At 41.8% G+C, this 25,000-nt stretch overlaps 1 protein-coding gene across 6 annotated transcripts in view; it reads right to left on the reverse strand.

The window, feature by feature from the left end:
• The window catches only part of LOC145397228 (aquaporin-7-like), a 120,401-nt gene that overhangs the window by 47,826 nt on the left and 47,575 nt on the right, over window positions 1-25,000 (reverse strand). For all 6 annotated transcript variants that reach the window (XR_013896899.1, XM_080270456.1, XM_080270448.1 and 3 more), the window contains exons 2-3: window positions 5,040-5,304; window positions 1,556-1,692 (exon numbers count right to left, since the gene is read on the reverse strand). Coding sequence is in view for 5 of the 6 variants with exons in the window: in XM_080270456.1 (XP_080126582.1) it covers window positions 1,556-1,692; window positions 5,040-5,304 (402 nt within the window). In the remaining variant the exon portion in view is untranslated. The remainder of the gene's footprint in view (window positions 1-1,555; window positions 1,693-5,039; window positions 5,305-25,000) is intronic.

The following is a 25,000-nucleotide window of genomic DNA, read 5'->3' on the forward strand; positions in this document are numbered from 1 at the left end:
AGCGAGCCACAAAATAAATGAGCCATTCAGCCATCCACCCTACCCAACCAGACGTAACGGCGGCAGCACACGGGAATAGGGTAAATAAAGATAGGTTCAGCTGGGGCAGTATACATCAAGAATCTTACCCAGTTTTCACGAGAAACGCGTCTACATCGTTTTTCTAGTAATTCTAACTAATATTTACTGAAATTCGGTTGTGAACTGTACACGGAAAGATGGTAAAGTGTGGCCTCAATGGGGGCCATATACATCAATGCTTTGCCATTTTTTTCTCGTTATATTTACTGGTTTGGTTGAGTTGCACAGCAGCCGCATAAATGAAAAGTTAAACCAAAAAATCTCACGCAAAATTTAGGCTTGAGAACATAGTCGCCGAGGCATATCGTGTGGGCCGGTAATGATCTGCCGTCATTGTCCAGCCTGTCCTTTGTAGTCCATCACTGACTGCACCGAGGATTCGCGATTCCCACACTGTACAGTGACTTAGATTAGGCTTTGTTGTAGAGACTAATGCTAAGAGGTTGAGGTGAATGAACCTTCTCTCGTCAGTTCGTAAATCAATGTAGCAGTTGTCTGTTTTAGTGACCCTCGAGCAGTCAAAAGGCATATGTGTATTTAAACTCACATTTGTGTCCCTGGTTGTTTGCCGCTCACTAATGGATTCGTCTTCTGGTTATAGGGATTCTAACTAACTGAAACCTGTATATTGTTATCACTGACGACTTCTAAGCAAACCACGATCAGGATGCCAAGCTATGCCGTAAGGAAACCACTTAGCTATATGCCTTAATACCTGGGTCGAGGTAGAGGTGTGTGTGTGTGTGTGTGTGTGTGTGTGTGTGTGTGTGTGTGTGTGTGTGTGTGTGTGTGTGTGTGTGTATTGGAATGCACAACTACGAAATTACGAGGTAGTACCTTGTTTATTCTATATCTTCGGCAGTCATATTAAAATAAGTTTAAGATAATGTCATATTACCGATAGATTATTTAACAGTCATGTAATATCCAGAATATATTACTGGTGCAATTTGTCTGATGTTACAGGTCGTCAAGCTTGCCTTATTTTCAAATTTTGGGTGGCTGCCGAAAAAGTAAGACACATTGCGTTTGAAAATTTGTAAATACGGAAACGGCTGGCATCTCCCACAAGACACGTCCTAAGTCACACCTACGTCACAGCCTCACCCCATCACACTCATCTCCTCATGGCAGTGTAAACAGACAGCCAACCGCAAATATACAGCCTACCCTTTTCTCTCTAACTTGGCTTAAGAGTGCCATATCTCCAGCTTGAATGCCGACATTAGATTAACGCTAGAATATAATGCTGGTCAGAGAGAGAGAGAGAGAGAGAGAGAGAGAGAGAGAGAGAGAGAGAGAGAGAGAGAGAGAGAGAGAGAGAGAGAGAGAGAGAGAGAGAGAGAGAGAGAGAGAGAGAGAGAGAGACAGACAGACAGACAGACAGACAGAGACAGACAGACAGAGACAGAGAGACAGAGAGACAGACAGAGATACGAGTATAAAGACCACCCTGTACTATATATCAACTGACCTGGTCGCCCATGCCATTGCCGCTGGTGAGGAAATCTGGGATCACGGTGCCGGAGGAATTGGTGACGGCGCCGGGGTAGGTGGCCCAGATGCCGGCAGTAGCGAGGGTGCGTTCAGCATCGTAGGCGTCTAGGGCGCCTGGGGAGGGAGAAAGAGGAGAGGTGAGGGAGAAAGAAGAGGTGAGGTAAAGCATCATATCATCATCATCATCATCATCATCATCATCATCATCATCATATCATCATATCATCATCATCATCATATCGTCATCATCATCATATCGTCATCATCATCATATCGTCATCATCATCATATCATCATCATATCATCATATCATCATCATCATCATCATCATCATCATCATCATATCATCATCATCATCATATCATCATCATCATCATCATATCATCATCATATCATCATCATATCATCATCATCATATCATCATCATCATATCATCATCATCATATCATCATCATCATCATCATCTCATCATCATCATCTCATCATCATCATCTCATCATCATCATCATCATCTCATCATCATCATATCATCATCATCATATCATCATAATATCATCATATCATCATCATCATCAATACAACCGCCATTACCATCATCATCAAGGCCATCATTATTATTACCATTATCATCATCCTGATCTTTTTTCCCCATCTAAGGATGGGGTGAGGTAGGATCCAGTGGGTAAATAACCTAAATATAAGGTAGCTAAATAGGGTAAAAAAAACAAAGATAAATAAAGGTTAAATAAAATGGGTAAATAGGGTAAACAAGCAGAAAAAAAAACTGAGGATAAAGTGTGGGTAATAAAGAGCAGAAAAATAAACATGATAAAAAATGAAATTGAGAGGATAAAGTGTGTAAAGAACGATTACATAAAGCGAGGGCTGATGCAAGGGTCTGGAGTACTGGAAGGGGTGGAGAGAGTATATATTACAGTAAAGTGCACAGACGCGAGGGTTACAACAAGGTTAATCTGCACATAGGGGATTAACCACTTCGCCACTATGACCTGGTGCTAGAGAGGGATGCCTCCATGTGGTGGCACTGATATAACTGGGTTGTGGATCAGATCGTTTATACCAACTTCCCTCAACTCACTCCCTGCTCCCCCAAATGAGGATGGTGGACTGCAGGAAGAGGACAACCTAAGCCTGCAGTCCACAGGGTTCACATTTCGGATGAACCTTGAGCTACAACGACAACAACAACTACAACTACAACTACAACAACAACAATAACAACTACTACTACTACTACTACCACCATCAAAGTCTTATTAATTTATTCCTGCTACTTTCAGACAATTTTCTTCAGCTTAGGCGAGACTTTTCGAACTGGAGTATTTAGACACAGCCCTTCCCTTAATAGAAGAGTACATAAGGTGGAAACGGGGAAAAGATCGAGGATGAGGTGGAGAGGTATGTGAGTGAGGGTCGTGTGAATTGGAGGGAGGGTAGCCTAATGGTACGGAGGTGATTTGTTTGTGGCCAACCCTTCCAATATTAAGCAATCTGGTATTAATCTTTCCACTACTAAAACCTTCTTCAAAGCTGAGTAAAAGGGTCTAGCATTACCAAGAATAAATTATACAAATCTAAATGGAAATAAGAGGAAAATACTGGATGAACTACAAGAAATACTTGAAGTAAAAGGGTAAAAAAATGCAAGGGAGAGGAAGAAACGGTGCCAGAGATGCCCCTATGTTTCAATGGCCCGAATCCAATAAATAATAAACAATAACAAACATAAAATGGTACTGAACATAAACTTGACGGGACGGATGCCATGAGTAACGTCAGTGATACACACTGACAGGAAGGCACGCAAAATATTAGATTATTATTCCTCGGCGCCTGGTGGTACAGTGATTGGAATGCCCCAGTTGGAGTGAAGGCCTTACATGGAGTTGATAGTTAAGGTGACCTTTTTTTTTTTTCTACAATGTTGTGCCACCAAGGGAAGCATACTGGTCGTCTACCCTTCAATATGCTGGACTACTGTATCCTAGCCTCAGGACTCTGTACCTCGAATGCGTTAAATAAGGCCGGTAAAAATACTTTATGACCTACACATTCATTCCCTTTTCACTTGTTCGTCTCCTTATACACGCTATCCAACAAGATGACGTCTTTTGTATTGTTTTCATGCTATCTGGCAATTTCATTCACCTTAGGAAAGTTAACCAGCGCTGAATGGGTTAATGAAGGCTGTCTCTAATCTCTCGAGTTTGAAGTCTCTGTATGAGCTGAATGAAGTCAGCTGAAGGCAGCAGGATTAGAATTAATATACCTTCAGCCTTGTACATCTCATATACATATTTATAAGTATATATAAACAGTACCGCCTTTTAGCTCTCATGCATTTCCAATAAGCTTTTATACCTTCATTCAACTCTACAAGTCATCTGTGTCATGTTTTTTTCTGCAACTGAGCGACGTAAAATGAGATACAAAAGAACGAAAATCTAGGCCAAGTTGAGGTGAATGAACTGCAGTGTCAAAATTTCAGTTTTATGCGACAGGTTCAACTTTGTGTACCTGTATGACTGCCGAGTGGAGACCTGTTGCTCTTCTTCATCCACAACACCAGGCAACATGAACCACAATAACGGTGAATCACGACACTCGCTCGCCAATTGATACTTTCACCGTGGATTCCCCCAGAGAGACTTCTGCCACACCCAAGCACATCTTCGTGAAGCCGAACTGAGCAATGCTTGAAATTCGTCATGTAATGCGCTCTATTTATTTATTCATATATTTTTTGTAATCTGTTCGGAACCAGACCTCTTCATCCCGGAGAGGTGGCTACAAACAAATCACCTCCATGTCACCCTGTCCTGCACCATCAGGATGCCCCCCCTTTAGCTCATTCCATCCTCATTCATATAACTCTCCAGTCCACCCCATTCCTGATGGAGTATGGAGGTGATTTTAATAAGGTGGGGCAACCTGGGACTCTACCACAAATGTTCCGAGATCAATCTTCTCTGCTATCCCCCCCCCCCACAAAATCCCCCTGAAAAGAGGATGGTGGACTGCAGGAGTATGGCAACTTCAGCCTGCAGTCCACTGGGTTCACATTCAGCTTAGCCTGGGGTTGTAACTACCACTAATCCGCCCCACTCCCACACCTCACCAATTTTTCCTGCCAGTGAGCTACGAGAAATAAGTCACAAAAGGACGAAAATCTGGGCGAAGTTAAGGTGAAACGAGTATATGGTGCCGTGGTATACCGGCTGGAAAGAAATGATGTACAGAGAAGCAGACATCTTCAGAATATTCAAGAAAAAAAAAAAAGGGTCGTTGCTTCCTCATAGCGATTCATGCAACAAGTCTACCACCGTCAATGAAGTACAAAGACATTAATGCACCTACAGGACTTACAGGCTGATAAAAAACACTGTTAGATATAAAGCTCATAGGCAGATAAAGACTAATATAAAAGATCCAAGACTCACTTATGTAGACACCATAGAGGAGTGCTGACGCGATGAAGGCCCCCAGGTACTGTGCGACCATGTACACGGGCACTTTGGCCCAGGGGTGTTTGCCCCACACGGCCATGGCCAGGGTGACGGCAGGATTGATGTGGCCTCCGCTGATCCCACCACAGGCCAGTACACCCATAGTTACGGCCATCCCCCAACCCCAGTTGATGGAAAAGAAGTCACCGTTGGCCTTGTTGGTCAGGACACTTTGGGCCACGGATGCGTTGCCGAAGATCTGTGGGGAGATGAGAGGAGTGGTTAATGGTGGTGGTTAATGGTGGTGGTTAATGGTGGTGGTTAATGGTGCGGTTAATGGTGGTGGTTAATGGTGCGGTTAATGGTGGTGGTTAATGGTGCGGTTAATGGTGGTGGTTAGTGGTGGTGGTTAATGGTGTGGTTAATGATTGTGGTTAATGATGGTGGTTAGTGTGGTTAATGGGCTGATTAATACTAGTCAAAAGTATGGATTACGAGTATAAGGGAATGAAAGGGCTGATGGAACAGTTAACATTGACCTTGTTGGTGGGAATGTTTTGGGCCACATACGTTGCAGGAGAGGAGTGAAGAGGTGTAGTGAAAATCGTCTGCTGTTGGCGTAAGTATAATTCCTACGTGTATCTGCTTCCAGACGATTTTTGACTTGCGTAAAGGGCCATGCTGAAGGGGTTGTCAGCCGTGAATAACCCCTCAAGTTAAAAAATCGTCTTTTAAGTTATATAAAAGCCCTTAAAACAGCGAGAACGAAATAAGACGTCACTGGTGTGGAAGGGTTAATGAAGGGGATAGGTGTGGTTATTAGGATAATAAGGAAAAAGGCTCTCAGAATCATGGATTTGTTTCCGTGTTTCTACCTACAGACGGTTTTTTTTTCAGCATACGTTAAGATTTCTCGTACCGAAAAGGTTGTGTGTGTGGGGGCATGTGTGGATAACGGGAAGAAGAGAGAAGGCCGTATTGCAGGTAACGTGGGAGGCTTCGTAGTACCTTGTCCACAGCGATTTATTTTATTACATTAACATTCTCATTTATGTAACTTACACCGCTTTAATATTAACACTTTGATCCAGTAACAGTTGAGGTTACTGAGGTGCAACGTACAGAATAAACCACTTAGAAAAAATGTTTTGAGAAATCTCCCAAGACGAAGGCAGCACTGCCGTGAGAGGTGCGTGAGTGACAACAGGACGAGGAGTGCGAGGGAGAAAAAATAAACTGAACAACGAAAAGAATACCAAACTACAGATGCTACTGTAGAGAAATATATTTACTTAAAAATTAAATAAAATAAATAAAAATAAAAGTGATGTATACTAGAATTATATATAAGTAAAAGACAAGATAGAGAAATGCAGAAAGGTTACAATTCTACCCAGGCTGTTAATACTCCAAACAGAAATATATGAAATGAAATACATGGGACAGACAGAAGTAATGGCGGAACTAAATAATACCGGTAATAATAATAATAATAATAATAATAATAATAATAATAATAATAATAATAATATCTTGGAATGCATCAGTTTAACCAGAAAATGAAGTGCAAAAATTATCTCACTGAAAAATCCATTGGACGAACTACATTCTCATTACTGATAAAGAGCATGTAAAAAAAAAAAAAAAAAAAAATTATGTGACCGACTCTGGGCATAGGCTTCACAGCCTGCTTTCAGGGCCCAGTAGTCCTCCTACGTACCGCACACGAAGTTACAGGAAATAGGAAGAAAAGACTCAGTTATTAACCGGAAATGAGAGAGAGAGAGAGAGAGAGAGAGAGAGAGAGAGAGAGATGGAAATTCGATAGACATGCGGATACAGATAGATCGATGGAGAAAAAAACAAAGAGAAAGAAAGAGGATAGGTCAGAGAGAGGCAAAAGATAAGAGCCAGAGGGCATACACGTTTGTGAGACAGACTTGCAGCGCCAGATCTCCCCACCTCGGGTGATGGCAAACAGGTTTGTGGTGTCAAAATGACACAACACAATATGACACTGGTATATGTACTGTACACTGAAATGCTACCACATCAAATTACCTATCCATCTGTGTGTGTGTGTGTGTGTGTGTGTGTGTGTGTGTGTGTAAGTGCATCCATGTGTCTATATGTGCATGAATGTATCTTCGTCTCCATGTATGTACGTATGTTCGTACGTATGTATGTTATGTATGTTCGTATGTAAGTATGTTCGAGTGTGTGTGTGTGTGTGTGTGTATGTGTGTGTGTGTGTGTGTGTGTGTGTGTGTGTGTGTACGTACGTACGAGTATGTATATGTATGCAGGTATGTATATGTCTGTGTATGAATGTTTGCACCATCCAATAAACACTTATGCAGATCGTGCCTCAACATCCCTCTTGTCTGTTCCCCTTCCTGGTGTAGCAACAGCATTGCGAGTTGGTCACCATTACACTGGCATTGCTGGCTATCATCTCACACAATTTCTTTACTTTGATATGCAACGAAGACTGAAAAAATGAGTAAATGACTAAAGAAGGAAAGAAAAAAAAAAAGAGTTACATTATGTCCACTAAATTTGTCATCTTTCCATCTTGAACGTTGAGTTGTTGCAAGATATTAACACTATAGTAAAACCCTAATCACGAATAAGTGCTACAGAAAAGGATGTAGAGCCGAAATACTATCTTATTCTGCCAATGAACTTAGGGAAACATGCTGCAAAAGGACGAAAATCATACAAGTTAAGGTGAACTAACTATGCACTTGATCACTTCACCGGCTGTGGAATAACAATGTATCCCCCAGTGGCACTATTACTGTATAACGTACCAAAATTCCGTCAAGGCTGATAAGGTATTTCTAAAAGAGAACAGATCCAGCATCAGTCTTAGGCTATTTAAAAGTTAGTTTCATGTTTCAGATCGAAAGGTGGTTCACAATGTCGCACCATAAAATAAACAGCATCGTGTGGGAATAACTTGTGCCATGAAAATTTCTTGATATGTTACATGCATAGCCTCTTCGGGAAATGGTGTGACGCAGAAGACTGTAGAATCTAGGGGAACGGCTGTATGTTTATGCCCAGTTTCACCAAATTTCCATTACATATGTATAATAATAATATAATAATAATAATAATAATAATAATAATAATAATAATAATAAAACCTTGGTAACAAGCAAACATACACACTGGTGAAAGCATAACTCGTTCCCACCCTTAATGGCGGAGGTAAGAAATACCTAGACACACGCACCCGCACAAAAAAACATTTATAATACATATTTGGAGAGAGAGAGAGAGAGAGAGAGAGAGAGAGAGAGAGAGAGAGAGAGAGAGAGAGAGTAGATAGAACAGCTAGCAAGGGTCACATCTAAGTGGGAGGAGGAGGTGGGGGGGGGGTATAAGTAGTGACACCGCGGGAGTAATGGCAAGGTCTTATAGCGGTACAAGGGCAGCAAGGGTGGAGGGCAACAGGTCACCATACTCTTTACCCTAATGGACGATTTTATTCAATAGGACGAGACCTACAACTACAGGTGTTAGATATGGCCTTCTAAAACCCCTTCTCCATAGTCTTCACTTCAACCTAGCCTAGGTTTTGGTCCTTTTGCAGCATTTTTCACGTACTCGAGTGGCAGAAAAAGTGCTACAGCTCGACGGCCTTTCCAGAACACTTCTTCATGACTAGCATCAAATCCTGGTGCAAATCTAATGCTATCAGAGACGAGTGTTACAGCTCTACATCCTTTGCACACCATTCTTCGTGACTAGCATCATAATTCTTGTGTTAATCATTTTTTTTTTTTAAATAACAGAACGGAGGAAGGAAAAACAAACGGGAAAAAAAAATTCATACACCAGATTACTGGTGTCCTCTGTTCATAAAATATCTGTAACAGTTAGATTTGAACAGTTGTAGGTTGAAATCTGGAGGAAAACAACTCTGGGGAAGCGAGTTCCACAGAGATGCAGTTCGGGGAATGAAAGAATTCTGATAGGCAGAAGTTCTGCAATATGGTTGAGTGACATTCCAGTCATGAGCGCTACCAGATGCCCGTGTAGCACGAGGGAAGGCATGGAGAGGTGGCACCGTGGACGCAACTTCGTCTGAGCATTTGCCAAAAAAATATCTAAAATAATGCAAGGGAGGCAACATTCCTTCTTAATTGCAGGGGAGGTAGTTTATATGTAATGGCAGGGTTGTTAATGATTCTAACAGCTTTATTCTGAATTTTGTCTAGTCGTCTTAATGCAACCTCTCCACAACCATTCCACAAGGGTGAGCAATATTCAAGCTGAGAGCGCACATGACTCTTATAAATTATAGCTAACTGCTCATCGGCGAAGAAATTACGGACTCTGTACAATTATCCAAGTTTCTTTGAGGCGGTTTTAGCAAGTGATCTGACATGAGAGGTCCAGCTGAGGGCACTGTTAAGTGAGACACCAAGAATTTCAATACTTTTGGAGATGGGAATATTAGTAGCACTGAAGGTAATGTACGAATCTGGTAATATCTGTCTATTAGTAAACTGTATATATTTAGTTTTACTAGCATTAAAAGAGAAGGTTGTTTTGTCCCCATTCACTGATTGTAGATAGGTCTTGATTTATGGAGATGGCTGTACTGAGTTGAGAGGTAGAGATATTAGACTTTGTAAATGGATGTCTGAGTGTGAATGAACTATGTAGTGTTGAGTCATCTGCATATGAGTGAATGGGATTGTGAGTGACATAAGAGATCATTAATATGAACCAGAAATAGGGTTGGCGCCAGAACTGATCCCTGCGGCACGCAGGCGTTAATTGAGTGGAAATTCGAATATACATCCTCTACCTTTACTCTTATTTTCCTGTCACTAAGATAAGAAAAAATCAAAGGAACAAAAGACGTTAGTCCATAGCAAGGGAGTTTGGACAGCAGGGAACGGTGCCATACTCTGTCGAAAGCTTTAGAGATATCAAGAGCTACTGCATGAGTTTCTCCAAAAAGATCGATTGATTGATGGATGGTATAAGTTAAGAGATTGAGTATGTCAATGGTGGATCTTTCGTGGCGAAAACCGTACTGTCTATCACTAATTAAGTTGTTGGATTCAAGATGTTTAACAATATGCTTATTAATTAAAGTTTCAAATACCTTACCAAGAGAAGATGTGACAGCTATTGGTCTGTAATTGGAGGGGTCAGACGAACTTCCTTTCTTCGGAACTGGGTGGATATTGGCTTCTTTCCATGAATTTGGGAATAAAGAAGTACGTATGCATAGTCTGAATAATTTAGCTAGGACAGAGGCAAGTTCAGGGGAACACTTTTTCAAACATTTGGCGGAATTCCATCTGGGCCTGGAGCTTTGTTGGTAGGTAAATTGTCTAGGATGGATTTTACGAATCTTGTCTGTATTTTAAGTGAGGCAATTTCGGGAGAATCAAGTTCCAGTACTGAGACAGTCTGGCTGGTATCATCTATGGTAGAGTTTCTTGCAAAGGTACTAGCAGAGATATCTGCTTTCCCACGTGGGTCATTTGTAATATTGCCATCTGAAGATTTTAGTGGGGGAATGGAAGATAACTTGTTAAAGTTATTATTGAAAGAATTAAGAGTTGACCAGAATATTCTATTAGTCATTAGGGTTGTTAAGTAGTTTTGATGCTTGCTTTTGAAGAAAGTTTGATTTAGATAGATTTAATACAGCTTTTGCATGATTTCTAGCAATTTTAAATTGGGAGTGTGATTCAGATGTGTTTTATTTTAAGTAAGAGTTATATGCTAATGACTTTTGGGCTGTTGCTCTGGCACAATTGCCATCAAACCATTTTGGAGAGGTTGGTCACAAAAAGATCAAACTCTCCAAAATGGTTTGATGACAACTGTGCCAGAGCAACAGCCCAAAAGTCATTAGCATATAACTCTTACTTAAAATCAAAAACATCTGAATCACTCTCCCAATTTAAAATTGCTAGAAATCATGCAAAAGCTGTATTAAATCTACAACTCAGCATTCAAGGTGGAGAGATGGCAAATTCAGGCTTTTAGAATAAAAAAAAAGAAGGGATCTGCCTTAGTTACAGTAATATCTGGTGTTAACATACAAGCACACAGGCTTTCCCCGCGGGTACATGCTTAACAATACAAAAAAACGGTTTTGTTGATCTCTCTGGCCCGGCGAGGTCAGGCGCTGTTCCATAAACATAAACACATTAATAAAGATGACCTATTAATACTGCATAACTGTGCGATCTCCCTTCACGATTGCGTGAGCGTGCGCGTATGAGCGCGTGCCAGATAAACGCATACTTATTACAGTGTTACAATACTGTTTTCTACTCCAACTTGGCCCAGATTTTCGTCCTTTTGCAGCTTATTTCACTTTGCTCTGTGGCAGAGAGAGAATGCTACGACCCTATATACGATCCACATCACTTCTTTGCGACCAGAATATTCATATCAATCTTTTCATACAACAAGGCGTTCAAGATGGAGACGGTAATTTTAGGCCAAGTTAGGATAAAATGAGTATATCAGATACATACATTATTTCACATCGATAATTTTAGGCCAAGTTACGGTAAAACGAGTATATCAGGTACTTATATTTCACATCGATTATAACTGAGCGAGTGACGACAATCAGGGAGGCCATACGCGTATATGGCTGCCCTCCCTCCCAATTCTCTCTCTCTCTCTCTCTCTCTCCCTAAATCAATCATCTGGGGTTAAGCAGCAAATCCCCATCACCCTCCACACTATATGGCCTAAATTACACCAACCTAAAACCACACAATCATCCTTGGGCAGAACCTTGAGGGGCATTTAAAGCCCCGTTATCATGCCAGCTGCGTGGCATCCATATAATTACCCTGCGTATACAAGACTTCCACTTATACCACTTAAACAACACCCCACAACCACTTAATTAGGACGTTCACCTCAAGGACGCTCGGTTATAATAGTCTGCAGTTTAGAATATGCAACCTAATCCGGTACTGTTTAAAGAGGGAACAAAAAGATACATGAAGATTACTTTTGTGAGGGGGAGAGGGATATCAAGGATGAGATAGTGATGGAATGAGACGAGAGAGGTGAGAGTTGAAGGGCAGCCAAATAGCAGAGGACAGGGAGATGTGGGGGCGATTTGTTTGTGGCCACTTCTCTGGGACTAAAGCGTCTGACAGTAGATAATAACCAGAGGATATAATTTCTGAGGGTGGGTGGTGAACGTTATGCGCGCAAACATCCGGCCTATGCTCGTTCTCAAGCATGTATTCACACACACACACACACACACACACACACACACACACACACACACACACACACACACACACACACACACACACACACACACACACACACACACACACACACACACACACACACACACACACACACACACACACACACACACGCACGCACGCACGCACGCGCGATCGTACCTATAAGTAAAACAGTGTGCAATATAAATTGGGAAAATAAGGTGCAGCAAGATTAAGTATATTGCGTTAAAATTATAATAAACACTACATCGTTACTGTAGGTAAAAATGGTACTTAAACAAATAACAATCGCTGGTCCTATATAAGTAAAACAGTAGGCCCTAGAAAATAACTAAAATATCAGTCCATAAAAATAATCTACATTATTATACTAACGGCTATATGCTTAAGCTATGATAAAGGGGAAAACAAACCCTTAATTTTCACAAGACAATTAGGGAATGTCTGCGGTTAAGATTTTTTTAGTTTGCATTCCACATTCCAGAGTGAGGACAGCAACAAGCAGACCTGACATACGCCAGTTTCCTCATGTGCCCCAGAAATCACAGAAAAATCCGGTGCATGGTCTTCTCTTCCCGATTTAGGCTAAAGCATACGGCCAACCAAAATTACACACATATATACTCATACAATACCTTTTAAAAACACAAAAGTTGCATGGGGACGTCATTCTTCCTGCGCTTGATTTTTCACAATATAAAAACACTGACAATAAAAACACTTCCACGCCCGACGCGCTCCCGCAGAGAACTGAGAACGATTTAGCTGTCACTGTTCGAATATCAAAGAAACGAAGCTCCAAGATGGTAAGCTTCACTGGGGAGGTTCGAAGAGCTCTTGGAATTCTATGGTAAACGTTTTAATAATGCTAGTATTAATGGTTCATACGCTCACTAAAAGTATTGCCAAAGTTGATGGTGGAATTAAAAATACAAGTGAAGGTAGTGAAGGTTTTATTACTTAACACAGGCTGTGAAGGCAACGTATAGGGTAGTCACGAGTGTGTGGGTAATATCAAACCGCCGAGAAAGGGGCCCATAATCTCATCGGGTAAGGAGGCTGCCTAATACCTCTCCCTTAGTATTTATATTGTTTATTACACCTTGATCTTCTCTTCCGTGATAACAAATCAATCTGATATCACAGTACTCTACATATATAATGTGCAAAAGCATATTAATCACCCGCATCCAAAAATAAATCGCTAAGGAAAAGGTGTTAAGGAGCTTCCTTAACCGACGAAAATACAGGACTGGGACTTCTTCGGTATAAGACCGTCCTGTCTCAACAGACTTTAGTGTTCGAAAATTCAGGTTCTATACCTTTTTCACTCTAACTTGACCTAATTTTGCTGTTTCCATCGTTACTGGTAACTTACAACAATAGCTTAAAACAGAGGATGATGCTTGCTGGGAGGATGTGCAATGGAGAGGATGCAGTGCCGTAGTATTGTCTTATTCTGTCACCAAGCTTCGTGAAATAAGTTCCAAAAGGATGAAAATCTGGGCCAAGTTAAGATATAAGGACTATAAGATGCCTATTTGTTTGTCCTTATTATACTACTGTTCAACCAAACACGACGTTATCAATACTGTAATATACATAGATCATGAGAAATACATGCATATTACTGGAATTTGACATAGGCATGTCAAATTCCAGTAGCGAAACTGACATGAGTTCGAGATACGGTTTGTCGAATTTTAGAGAAACAAGCTTAATCCACGTAAATCTTACCAATTATATTGTTGCTAACGTCACTTGGGCTAAAAAATCGTATACAACATCATACATCTATTGCAAGATTCGGGGAAATATGAGGTGGTTTGGCTCACAGGTGGACGCCGCAGCTGCTCCATCCGGTTGAAAAGTACTAGCTCGTGTAGGCTCCTCGTGAAAGCAGATCCCTCGTATTAAAGGGGTTAATGCACTTGCTGTGTCTGTTCTTGCTGACGGTGTGTGCGTTTTGCATATTGGCAATTGCGATGTATGTGCGATTTTTGTGTGTGTCCCTCGCTTACACGATTACCTACACACCCTTCCGTCACTAATCTCTCTCTCGCTCTCTCTCTCTCTCTCTGTAACAGTCATACATCAACAACCATGCAATAATGTTTTTCATATTATTTATGTTGTTACTGTGACCGCCCCTTCCTGCCACTCCACCCTACACACACACACACACACACACACACACACACACACACACACACACACACACACACACACACACACACACACACACAGAGGCCCGTAGCCATTCGCAGTCGATCAAGCCTCACTCCCTACATAAGGTCACTACTTTGCCTTTCACCCTCTTTGGCACTTATGCTGTTATGGTCCACGCCTTACATGCATACAAAACAGCTGACACCACAACACTACACCTTCAAACACACCCTAACGCGTTTTGTCAGCGATTTATTTTGCTTATTGCGACTTAAAACTCTCCTCTTTTCTTACACAAATCCGTCCAATATCGCCATACTTTCTTCCTAAATAAAGTACAAAAGGATATTAATCAGTTATGTCCACAAACAAATCGCTAAGGAAGAGGTGTTAGGGTCAACTATTGTAGTCTCTCCATACACACATCTGGTGTTGGAGTGGGGCGTCTTCTGGTAGCACACATATAGCTGGGGGATCAACTGCCTGGTTATACACGCGTCCCTCAATTACCTCCCCATCCCCTGAAAAGAGGATTGCAGACTGTGGGAGAAAAGCAATTTAAACCTGCAGTCCACCGGGTTCACAATTCAGATGAATCTGGAGCTACAAGTAGGCCTCGGCCGCCTCCTCCTCCTCTTCCTCTTCCTCCTCCTACTACTACTACTACTACAACTACTACTATTAATACAACCACTACCACTATTACTTCTACTACTACTACACACTCTTCTCAGTGACCCTAACATTTTGACCATACTCCCATCGTACACCTTTTTTCAGACTGTAGGGCTCCAGCTCATGTAATCCCTCATGAATATGTAAAAGCTGTAGTAAATTCATCCTCTCATGGTAAGGGCAACTCTAGTATTCTATTCCATTTAACACCAAGACGAATTCATTTAGCAAAGTGGGAGTCATAAGAGCCTGAGTGTTAATGAAAGAAAATCGCGAAGTTACATTTGTTTCCGTGTTTTCGTGTGTGGACCTGTGAACATATGCAAGAATTATACTCCCACCTACATAATGTAAGCGGATTCTGAGGAGGGTCTAAGTCGGGCCAAAACTGTTGCACTGTAATTACTGTTTCGGTATGTGGGTATTATTCTGTCATTTGAACAGTTCACGAGATTTGGAAATAAAGTCACTAAAGACAAAATTATGGTACTATTAAAAAAAAAAAAAAAAAAAAACAAGCTCACAATGTATCATTTAGCTTACTCTACGACCATCATACTTCGATACGTAAAAAATATAAAATTAAATGAAATAAAATAAAGAAAAATATTCAGGTGCATTAAATACCCAAGGACTCGAAGTTACATAAGGAAATGATGTGTTAAATTTTGCATCGGTGAAGGCCGTTGTCATTACAAAGATTATTCAAGCGTACCCAACTTCCTTCCAAGAAAATGCACCGACGAAAATGTGCCGGATGCAGTAGGCAGAGAAAAAAGAAAAAAATGTAGCAATCACCGCCATTAGTCACATGGTTGGTTGGCAGCGAAAGATGCAACGCGCGTGCAATTTAGAAGATGCAACTCGCCTACAATTTAAAAAGATGCAGGAAACTGAAAATGTTGGGTGGGAGAAAGACATCCACAGGTTAGAGCTTGAATTCTTTATATTCTCGAACAAACCCTGAAGGTGGGTTCTGTACTGCCCGAAACGTTAGAGAAAATAGAGGAGTCAAGCATTAATCTGTGTCACCAACCATTTCCACTTGTAAAGGATCACCTAAACATACAGGAAAATGCTGTGTTGTGTGTATCCATACAGATACTATGTTTTGTCTTATTTTTTCACTTTAACGAGGCAAAAACTGCCATCTCTCCACCTTGAATGCTGAGCTGTAACAGGAGATTAACCCTTGAATATATTTGGTGAGGACAAAAGACCATATGGCTACAGGAAAAGAGGATATCTGTTCTATGCCTCTTTTACACTAACATTGCCTAGATTTTCGTCCTTTTTCAGCTATTTCACGTAGCTCAGTTGCAGAAAAAGGCAATACGACAGCCCTACGTCCTTTCCACAGTAGAATATGACTTACATGTTCCAGTGTTAAATCTTTTGTTACAACTCGGCCTTCAAGATGGAGACAAGGCAATATTAGGCCAAAATGAAATAAAATGAGTATTCTCCATCTGATATATACTGAGCACCTCCTTTATCATAAATCGCTGTACTAAAACAGCTTAAGCTGGTATCACACGGAGCAAAAAAACAGCAAACATATCAACTGTCTGCGAGCCGAATGACCAAAAGCAGGCCGGATTCAGCTTGCAACGAGCACTCTATCTATCAGTCTATCTATTGCCAGACGCCTTAATTCCGTAAGGGGTGGCAGAAACAAATCGCTTCCATGTCGCCTTGTCCCCTGCCATGTCGCTGCCCTCCCCCCAGCTAACATCCTCCTTTCTCACATTCCTCTCTACCTCATCCCTCCATCTCACACTCAGAAAAACTAAATATAAAGTTTTCAGTGGTTTTTAACTGTGAATAATGTAATCCATTCAAGCACGAGGTAAGTAAAAATAAAAATAAAAAAACGGCTCAGTTTGAGTCCAGCTTTTTGACAAAAATTGGGATGTCCAGTTTGCATAGATTCTCTTAGTGGCGAACCACGCTGGAATAAGAACAGACACCGCGTAGAATCTCTCTCTCTCAAAATGTTTTTACGAAGCCTCCAATTCCAACAACAATAAAGAATCTAAAATCTGTCTTTTCCGTCCTCCTGACCTTCACATTTTGGCACCGATAAAAGAGGACGGCAGGCAGGAAGGAAGGAAGTCAGGCATGAAGGAAGAAAGGAAGGAAGGAAGGATGTTACAGCGCAAGTCCGTCTTCCCAGAAGTGTTTTGTTTTTTACTCCCACAACCACTCCGGATTTTGTGCCTCTCTTACTCATTGTAACCGGATACACTGTAATAAATTCTCTCTCTCTCTCTCTCTCTCTCTCTCTCTCTCTCAAAACTGAAATGTGAGCCCAGTGGAAAGCACGCTTAAACTGCCCTTCCGAAATCCATCATCCTTCTTTTCGAGACGGGGAAACAGTTGAGGGACGTTTGTACAACCAGACAGTGGAGAAGGTTGGTTATCACTGGCGTAGCTATTGGCAGCCTGGGTTCCCAGGTCCCCCTTCCAACCAGACTCTTGGGCCCCCAAAGCCCCCCAGTTGAAATTTCGGATTACTTAATGGATGCACACTGTGCAACACTATCTTCTTCCCCCTCCATGAATAAAACTTCGTCCCATTTTGGCCCCCCAATATGTAGAGGCTTGACTACGTTACTGTTGGTTATATCGGTGCCACCACATGCAGGCGTCTCTCTCCAGCATCACTTCATCGGGGTGAAGGGCTCAATGGCGTAAGTTCAAGAAGGGCCCCTATTACATCTGATGCAAACACGGGAAAACTTGTGGTGAAACAAAGCTGTGAAAATAACAGGATGAGAAAGGAAACAGAACTGTGGGAATAATAACAGGATGTAACAAGGACCTCCAATACATGTCACCTTCACCGGAAAACAAAAGAACGCCTAATCAAACACTACAGGAACGTTGGGAAACACACAGATGATTGTCTGTTATATCCCATCTTATATGCAGGCGCTGGAGAGGAACGCCTTCATGTGGTGGGATTGTTATAACTGGATGATGGATCTCCCCGGTCATACAAACATCCTTCAACTACTTCCCGCTCTCCCACAAAGGGGATGATGGACAGCAGAAGGACAATTTCAACCTGCAGCCCACTGGGTTCACATTTCACATGACCCTGGGGCTGCTACAACTACGGCTACCGCTATTACTACTACTACTACTACTACTACTGCTACCACTACTGTTACGTTGCTATACCACCCCTCACCACCAGGAAACTAAGGAGAATATGGAAAAATCAAACTCCTGTATGGAAATATTTACTGCAACAACAACAACAACAACACTATTACCACCATCTCCACCACCACCACCACCACCACCACAACTACTATCACCACCACCACCACCACCACAACTAGTACTACTATCATCACCACCACCACCGCCGCAAACACAAACACCCAAGCACATGGTAACCACAGCATGGTAATAACAGCCATCCACGTACTTCAGCCAAACCGGATCTCACCGAACCTGCTCCGGAAATATAAAATCATCATCCTCATCCTCATCCTCATCCGCGTCATCATCATTATCATGCAGCAGAAAGTTCGCTTCCAGCTGAGACAATCATTCTCCACTATCAAAACAGTAGTAGTAGTAGTGGTGGTAGTAGTAGTAGTAGAAGTAGTAGTAGTAGTAGTAGTAGTAGTGGTGGTAGTAGTAGTAGTAGTAGTAGTAGTAGTTGTTGTTGTTGTTGTTGTTGTTGCCTCAGATTCATCCGAAACGTGAACCCAATGAACTGCAGGCTGAAGGTGCCCTCCTCCAGCAGAAATCATCCTTTTTTCTCCGGGGGATAAGGAGAAAATTGTGGAATTTTTTGTAAAACCGGGTAGTTCCACTGGCAGGTTGTATCAGTGCCACCACAAGAAGGCAACCCTCTCGGGCACCACACACTACAAAAAAACAGAAAGTGTTCGTCCTAATTATGGAAGAGGTTGTAAAATATCATAACTAGTAATACAGACTGGAGGAAACTGAAAATTTTAAAGAGAAGTGGGAGTTTATCAAGCAAATTTTCCGGAACTTATTGTGGATTTAAACGCCAAATATATTTTGAAAAAAAAAAAAAAATACATGAGAGGAACTTACTATACAAATCGGTGGTGGAGAGGGACGCCTTCATATGGTGGCACTGACGTAACCAGGCGGCTCAACTGCCTGATTAATCCAAACCTCCCTCAACCACTTCCTTAACCCTTTAATAACAGGATAGTGGACTGCAAAAAAGGGCAACTTAAGTTTGCAGTCCACTGGGTTCGAGTTTCATGAGCCTGGGGTTGCAAATTCTACTATACTACTACTACTTACTATTACTACTGTACAACTCGCAGAACACGAGCACAATCCGTTTTACCCTCACTACCATGTTATGCTACACACACACACACACACACACACACACACACACACACACACACACACACACAACATTCATTCCACCTTCACACCCCAGCACACCTACTCACCTCTTGCTCCTTCATTCTCACAACACACAAACAGTTCTTCAATGTAACCTCCGTGAAAATTTTCTTTGAACACTGGAATCAAGTGCTTGGCTTCCTGCACTGAACTTGGTGTAAATTGATGACATCCTTGGTATTCTTAGGAAATATAAACCAACGTCTTCTGCCATAATTATGTGAATTTAAAAAGACTTCTTTGCCACTAGAAACTCATGTGGCAGTATCTTGTGTTGCGGGGACGGCTTAGTCTGCTGGTGCGGGTGTTTGTGGCATTTGGAGTAGAAAATGAGAAAATGATGCAAGGCGGTGATACCACTAAGCCGTCCTCACTACACACGAGACATCTGAACCGCCCTACATATATACACATGCAACCACATGCTGATGCGATTGTATTTAATGATCTAACGTGAAATACCAAAATGACTAAGGATACTAGCAGTCACAAGAGACTAAATCTTCTCCTTCTCTCTCTCTCTCTCTCTCATACACACACAGCGTAGTCTTCCCCCTGCAAGGAAATCGGAATTCTAAGTTATATTCTTTACCGTGAACCCATATATGTCCGTAGGAATGTTTAAAAGTTTGGAAATTATTTTATTTTTCCAAGTATAATGCTGGTCCCATGGTAGGTAAGGGTGACCATCATCCACTCTCTCGAAGTAGTGCTCTCTCTCTCTCTCTCTCTCTCTCTCTCGTATTCCTCATAAAAAAGCATCATGGAAGTGTACAATTATAATGAAGTATGACCTTCAAGTACATTGTTAACGCCTCTCTCTAGCTCTATCTCTCTCTTTTAATGAGTGCAAATACCACCCACTTGACGCTTTTAAAGCTTGGTATGAACTGAAAAACTTGCTTAACCACAGCGACGAATAATGATGATGATGATGATGATAATAATGATGATGGTTGTGGTGATGGTCGTGGTCTTCATCTTGCGACAGACCTCTAATAGTCAATGGATTAAAAAAGACTACTGTATATCTAACTCTTAAATTTTAAGTCTCCATAGCTTAATATATTTGTCTGATGGCAGCATTAATAAAACCAGACTTGACTTAACCTAACTTAATCTAGTCATCTACACCAGATCAAGTTGATTTTAGTCTAACTCAACCAAATCCCACACCAAACAGAACCTAACCTTACCTAACCTCATCTCTTCTTTCCTAACCTAACCAGACCCAACCCCAATCCAACCACCCATACCAGACCTAAGCTAAGCCAGAAACCCATCCCATCCCCAGTCCTAATCTTACCTAACCCACACTGACCGATAACTTAACTTCACCTACCGCAGCCCAACGCCAAACTTTTCTCTCCAAGGCGACCCCAGCTAACTTCACCTACTCTTTCACCTCATTAGCCGCAAGTTAAGACAAATGGGCATTGCATAAGTTGACTCCATACAGTGTGACTCCATCTTCTCAAACTTTCTTTAGCCTAAGTTATGTGTGTGTGTGTGTGTGTGTGTGTGTGTGTGTGTGTGTGTGTGTGTGTGTGTGTGTGTGTGTGTGTGTGTGTGTGTGTGTGTGTGTGTGTGTGTGTGTGTGTATTTCCGTCTTCGTTCGTACAAACGCCAAACACATAGGCGCCATACTAGAAGAACATTAGAGTGAGGGTGGTGGTGTAAGTTGAGGAAAGGGCACCATGAAGGTGAAGGACAGGATGATAAGGAGGCAAGTAGTTCACAGCCACCTCATCCGGGATTAAGATTTCTATTAAAAAAAAAAAAAAAAAAAAAAAAAAAAGATTAAAAACTACAGAAAACAAAACAATTTCTTTATCTCGTTAGGAAGACAAAATTATTTCTGCGTAGATAATAATCTTAAGAAGACACGTTTATCCAGGAAAACTGCTAAAAATCGTCGAAAAATACGAACCCTGGTTGCAATATTACGCGTCCCAGGGGCCCAGAGACGTCAAGAGCAATATAATGGGTAGATGGGTATAATTATGCGCTGTTTACAGACTCTCTCTCTCTCTCTCTCTCTCTCTCTCTCCGTATGTGTGTGTGTGTGTGTGTGTGTGTGTGTGTGTGTGTGTGTGTGTGTGTGTGTGTGTGTGTGTGTGTGTGTGTGTGTGTGTGTGTGTGTGTTCCGTCACAAACATATTTTTCACCCCACGTATTCGTCGTCACAATAAACAAAGTGACGTAAAACACACACACACACACACACACACACACACACACACACACACACACATCTCCCCACGAAGAGTAATATTAGCAGGAACGACACAGACACAGCTGCGTCTTGTTTGACTACCGTTGAAAGAGAAGGAGGAGGAGGAGGAGATGGAGAAGGATTCTTTTGGACAATTACGTCAGGTTCACATCATTACCATAAACTGGAGTGATTATGTACAATCGTCATTAACACGTTCTCTCATCTCTAACGATCCCGCCTTTCACTTCCTTCGTCAGAGTCAGCAGAGGCAGCATCAGTGACGTCACAACCCGGATTCTTCCTCAGCATTCGAATCAGCATTAGTCAGACGTAATTGGCCACATAATTATTTGAAGACACTCTCACAATTATAAGTTCACTCAACCCTCTATTATCTGTTTGTCTGTCTATCTCCCTATCTATCTGGCGAAAGAATGATCTGAAAACTGTCGCAATTATAAATTCATTCATTCCCTTTTTATCTATCTTTGTCTACCTATCTGTCTATGTATGTATGTGTGTATCTAGCTATCTATGTATCTATCTATCCATCTATCTACAGCAAGAGGCCTTAATCCTGGAAGAGGTGGCCACAAACAAATCGCCTTCACGTCGCCCTATCCTCCTCCATCAGGCTGTCCTCCTTCCAGTTCACACCATCTTCATTCCTAAACCTCTCCATCCCATCCTTCCACCTCATCCTCTGCCCTCCCCTCACTCTCATACACTCTCCAAGTTAGTATCTCAATCCACATTCCACATAATAAACTAATCTCACGGTACTTCTAACACTTTGCAACAGATCAACCCATTACAACAGCATTCATTAACTTCCTCATTTGTCTCTCTCTGTCTGTCTGTCTTTCCACTAACAGCATGGCCCATATTCTCGTCGATTAAGGAAGCTCCGTAACACCTCTTCCTTAGCGATTTATATTTCAACGTGGGTGGTTAATATCTTTTTTTTGCACATTATTCACGCAGAGTATGGCGATGTTCGAAGGATATATTTGAGCACAGAAGAGGACACTAAGATGCATTAACAAAATAAATCGCTTAGACAAATGTATTAGGGAGCTTCCTTAACCGACAAGAATATGGGCCCATGTCCTCTTATTCCCTTGTTGTCAAGTAGCTGGGTGGATAGGAACGGCTAGGGTTGATCGGCTGTGCATGCTAAGATGGTGATGCTTATATTAATCTTAGCATTAAAAATATTCCTCCATAGGATACGATCATCAAATATAGCATGCCATTCCTTGCTATGTATAATGGTTGTGGTTAAATATAGTTAGTAATAATGAAAGTGTTTGTCTGTCTGATGCGTATGCATTGTGTCTTAACTACATGTACAGCCATCAGCAGAAGTCAGCCCACACTTTTCCTTCGGTTGTGGCAGTGGAAGGAGTTAACGAGCTGTTTTATGTGATGGCAATATGAAGCACACAATAAGAGTGTATGAAAGAAGGCTACTGTCGTTGGGAGACGAATGAGAAATAGGGCAGGCTGGACACAACGCTAGCACGGGAGGGTACGGGAAACTTTTGCTTATAAAGGTAGTTAAGGGAGTGTAATATGGTGAATAATGAATGCTTTAATTGGTACAAGACGATGCTGGTGCTGGGGAGGGATCTCTTCACGTGGTGGCACTGATATAACCCTGCCCGGTTGTACAAAAAACCCTCAACTCCCTCCCTATCCCCAGAATGAAGGATGGTAGTGGGTTGCAAAACGAAAACTTTATCATGCAGTCCACTGGGCTCACATGCATCTGGGTCTTAGGCTGCAACAACAACAGCTACTACTACTACTACTACTACTGCTGCTGCTGCTGCTGCTGCTGCTGCTGCTGCTACTACTACTACTACTACTAGCCTACACTTGTCATGAGTATATCCGAAAATACCTCATTATATTCGGCTCAGAAACGCAGTTGCCAAGGAGATAGGGTGAGACAGGTCAGGGTGAGAGGGTGAGATATGTGGGTTTGGGCAAAGGTGAGGGGGTACAAGGAAGCTAAAGGCAGGGTTAAGACAGAAAAAACCGGCTAATGAGTAGGAGGATGCAGGGGTGAGGCAGAGGTGAGGCAAGGGTGAGGCAGTGATGATGCAGTGGTGAGGAAGTGATGAGGCAGTGATGAGTCAGGGGTGAGGCAGGGGTGGGGATGGAGTGAGGAAATGGTGGCAGTGGTGAGGCAGGGGTGAGGCACTTCTGACTTCATCATAACATACGGGCGTGTTTTGTAAATGCAACCTTAATGTATACAGTGGGGAACAAAAGTTCGCCTAATTTCACCTCCTCTACTTCTCTCTTTCCTCTGGTGGTATTCATTCCTAAGCTAAAAGAAGCTTGGTATGTTTTCCTGTCCTGAATTTTCACCTCTTTTACGCCTCAATTTCTAATATTCCAAAGCTAAGAGAGGCTTGATATTTTTTCCCCCTGAGACTTCATTTCTTCTATTTATCACTCTGCTGGCTAACATTTCTAAGCTGAGAGAGGCCTGGAATATTTTACCTACCTAATTTTTTACCTCTTTTACTTCTCACCTTCCTATGTTGGCTAATATTCCAAAGCTAAGAGGGGTTTGGTATGTTTTTCTACCCAAATATTTCACTACTTCTGTTTCACACTTTCCTCTGCTGGCTAATTTTCCTACGCTGAGAGAAGCTTGGTATGTTTCTCCGCCTATAGGAGATCCTTTTAAATGTGGTGCAATAGGGAAGAAGTGACAGACATGCTGTAAGTGTAAAACAGACGCAGTACAACTGAGGGACAACTTCCGTTCGTCGCTACACACGGGGACTATGATAGTGTGTTGGTTTTTACTCAGTGTCTTGTGTTTTACGTTTGTATGGATTTGTATGCGTGTACAGTACACTTGAAATCGTATTCTTAAAAGCTCTTAACAGTTCTAACTATGAACATGTCTCTTTAGAAATTAATTATCATTAGTAGTCGGCCTATATCGTCCTTTTCATCTAGATATCTCCCCTTTCTTGCAATCCACCAACCTATTTTCAGAGATAGGAAAGGAGTTGAGGGATGTCTGTATAACCAATCATCCCATTATACTGATTCAGAATTAACCCACAATGCATGTCAGTCCATCTATGACCCAGACAATGGCCACGTTTCAACAATGCACCAATAGTGAAACGTGGTCGTAACTAATATCCCACCAGCACGGCAACCATTTCCAAGCCCTGCCCCCACAA

This window comes from Coenobita brevimanus, chromosome 5, assembly GCF_032717465.1.
Source record: "Coenobita brevimanus isolate Jiangsu-jjx chromosome 5, ASM3271746v2, whole genome shotgun sequence".
In the NCBI taxonomy this organism is placed as follows: Eukaryota; Metazoa; Arthropoda; class Malacostraca; order Decapoda; family Coenobitidae; genus Coenobita; species Coenobita brevimanus.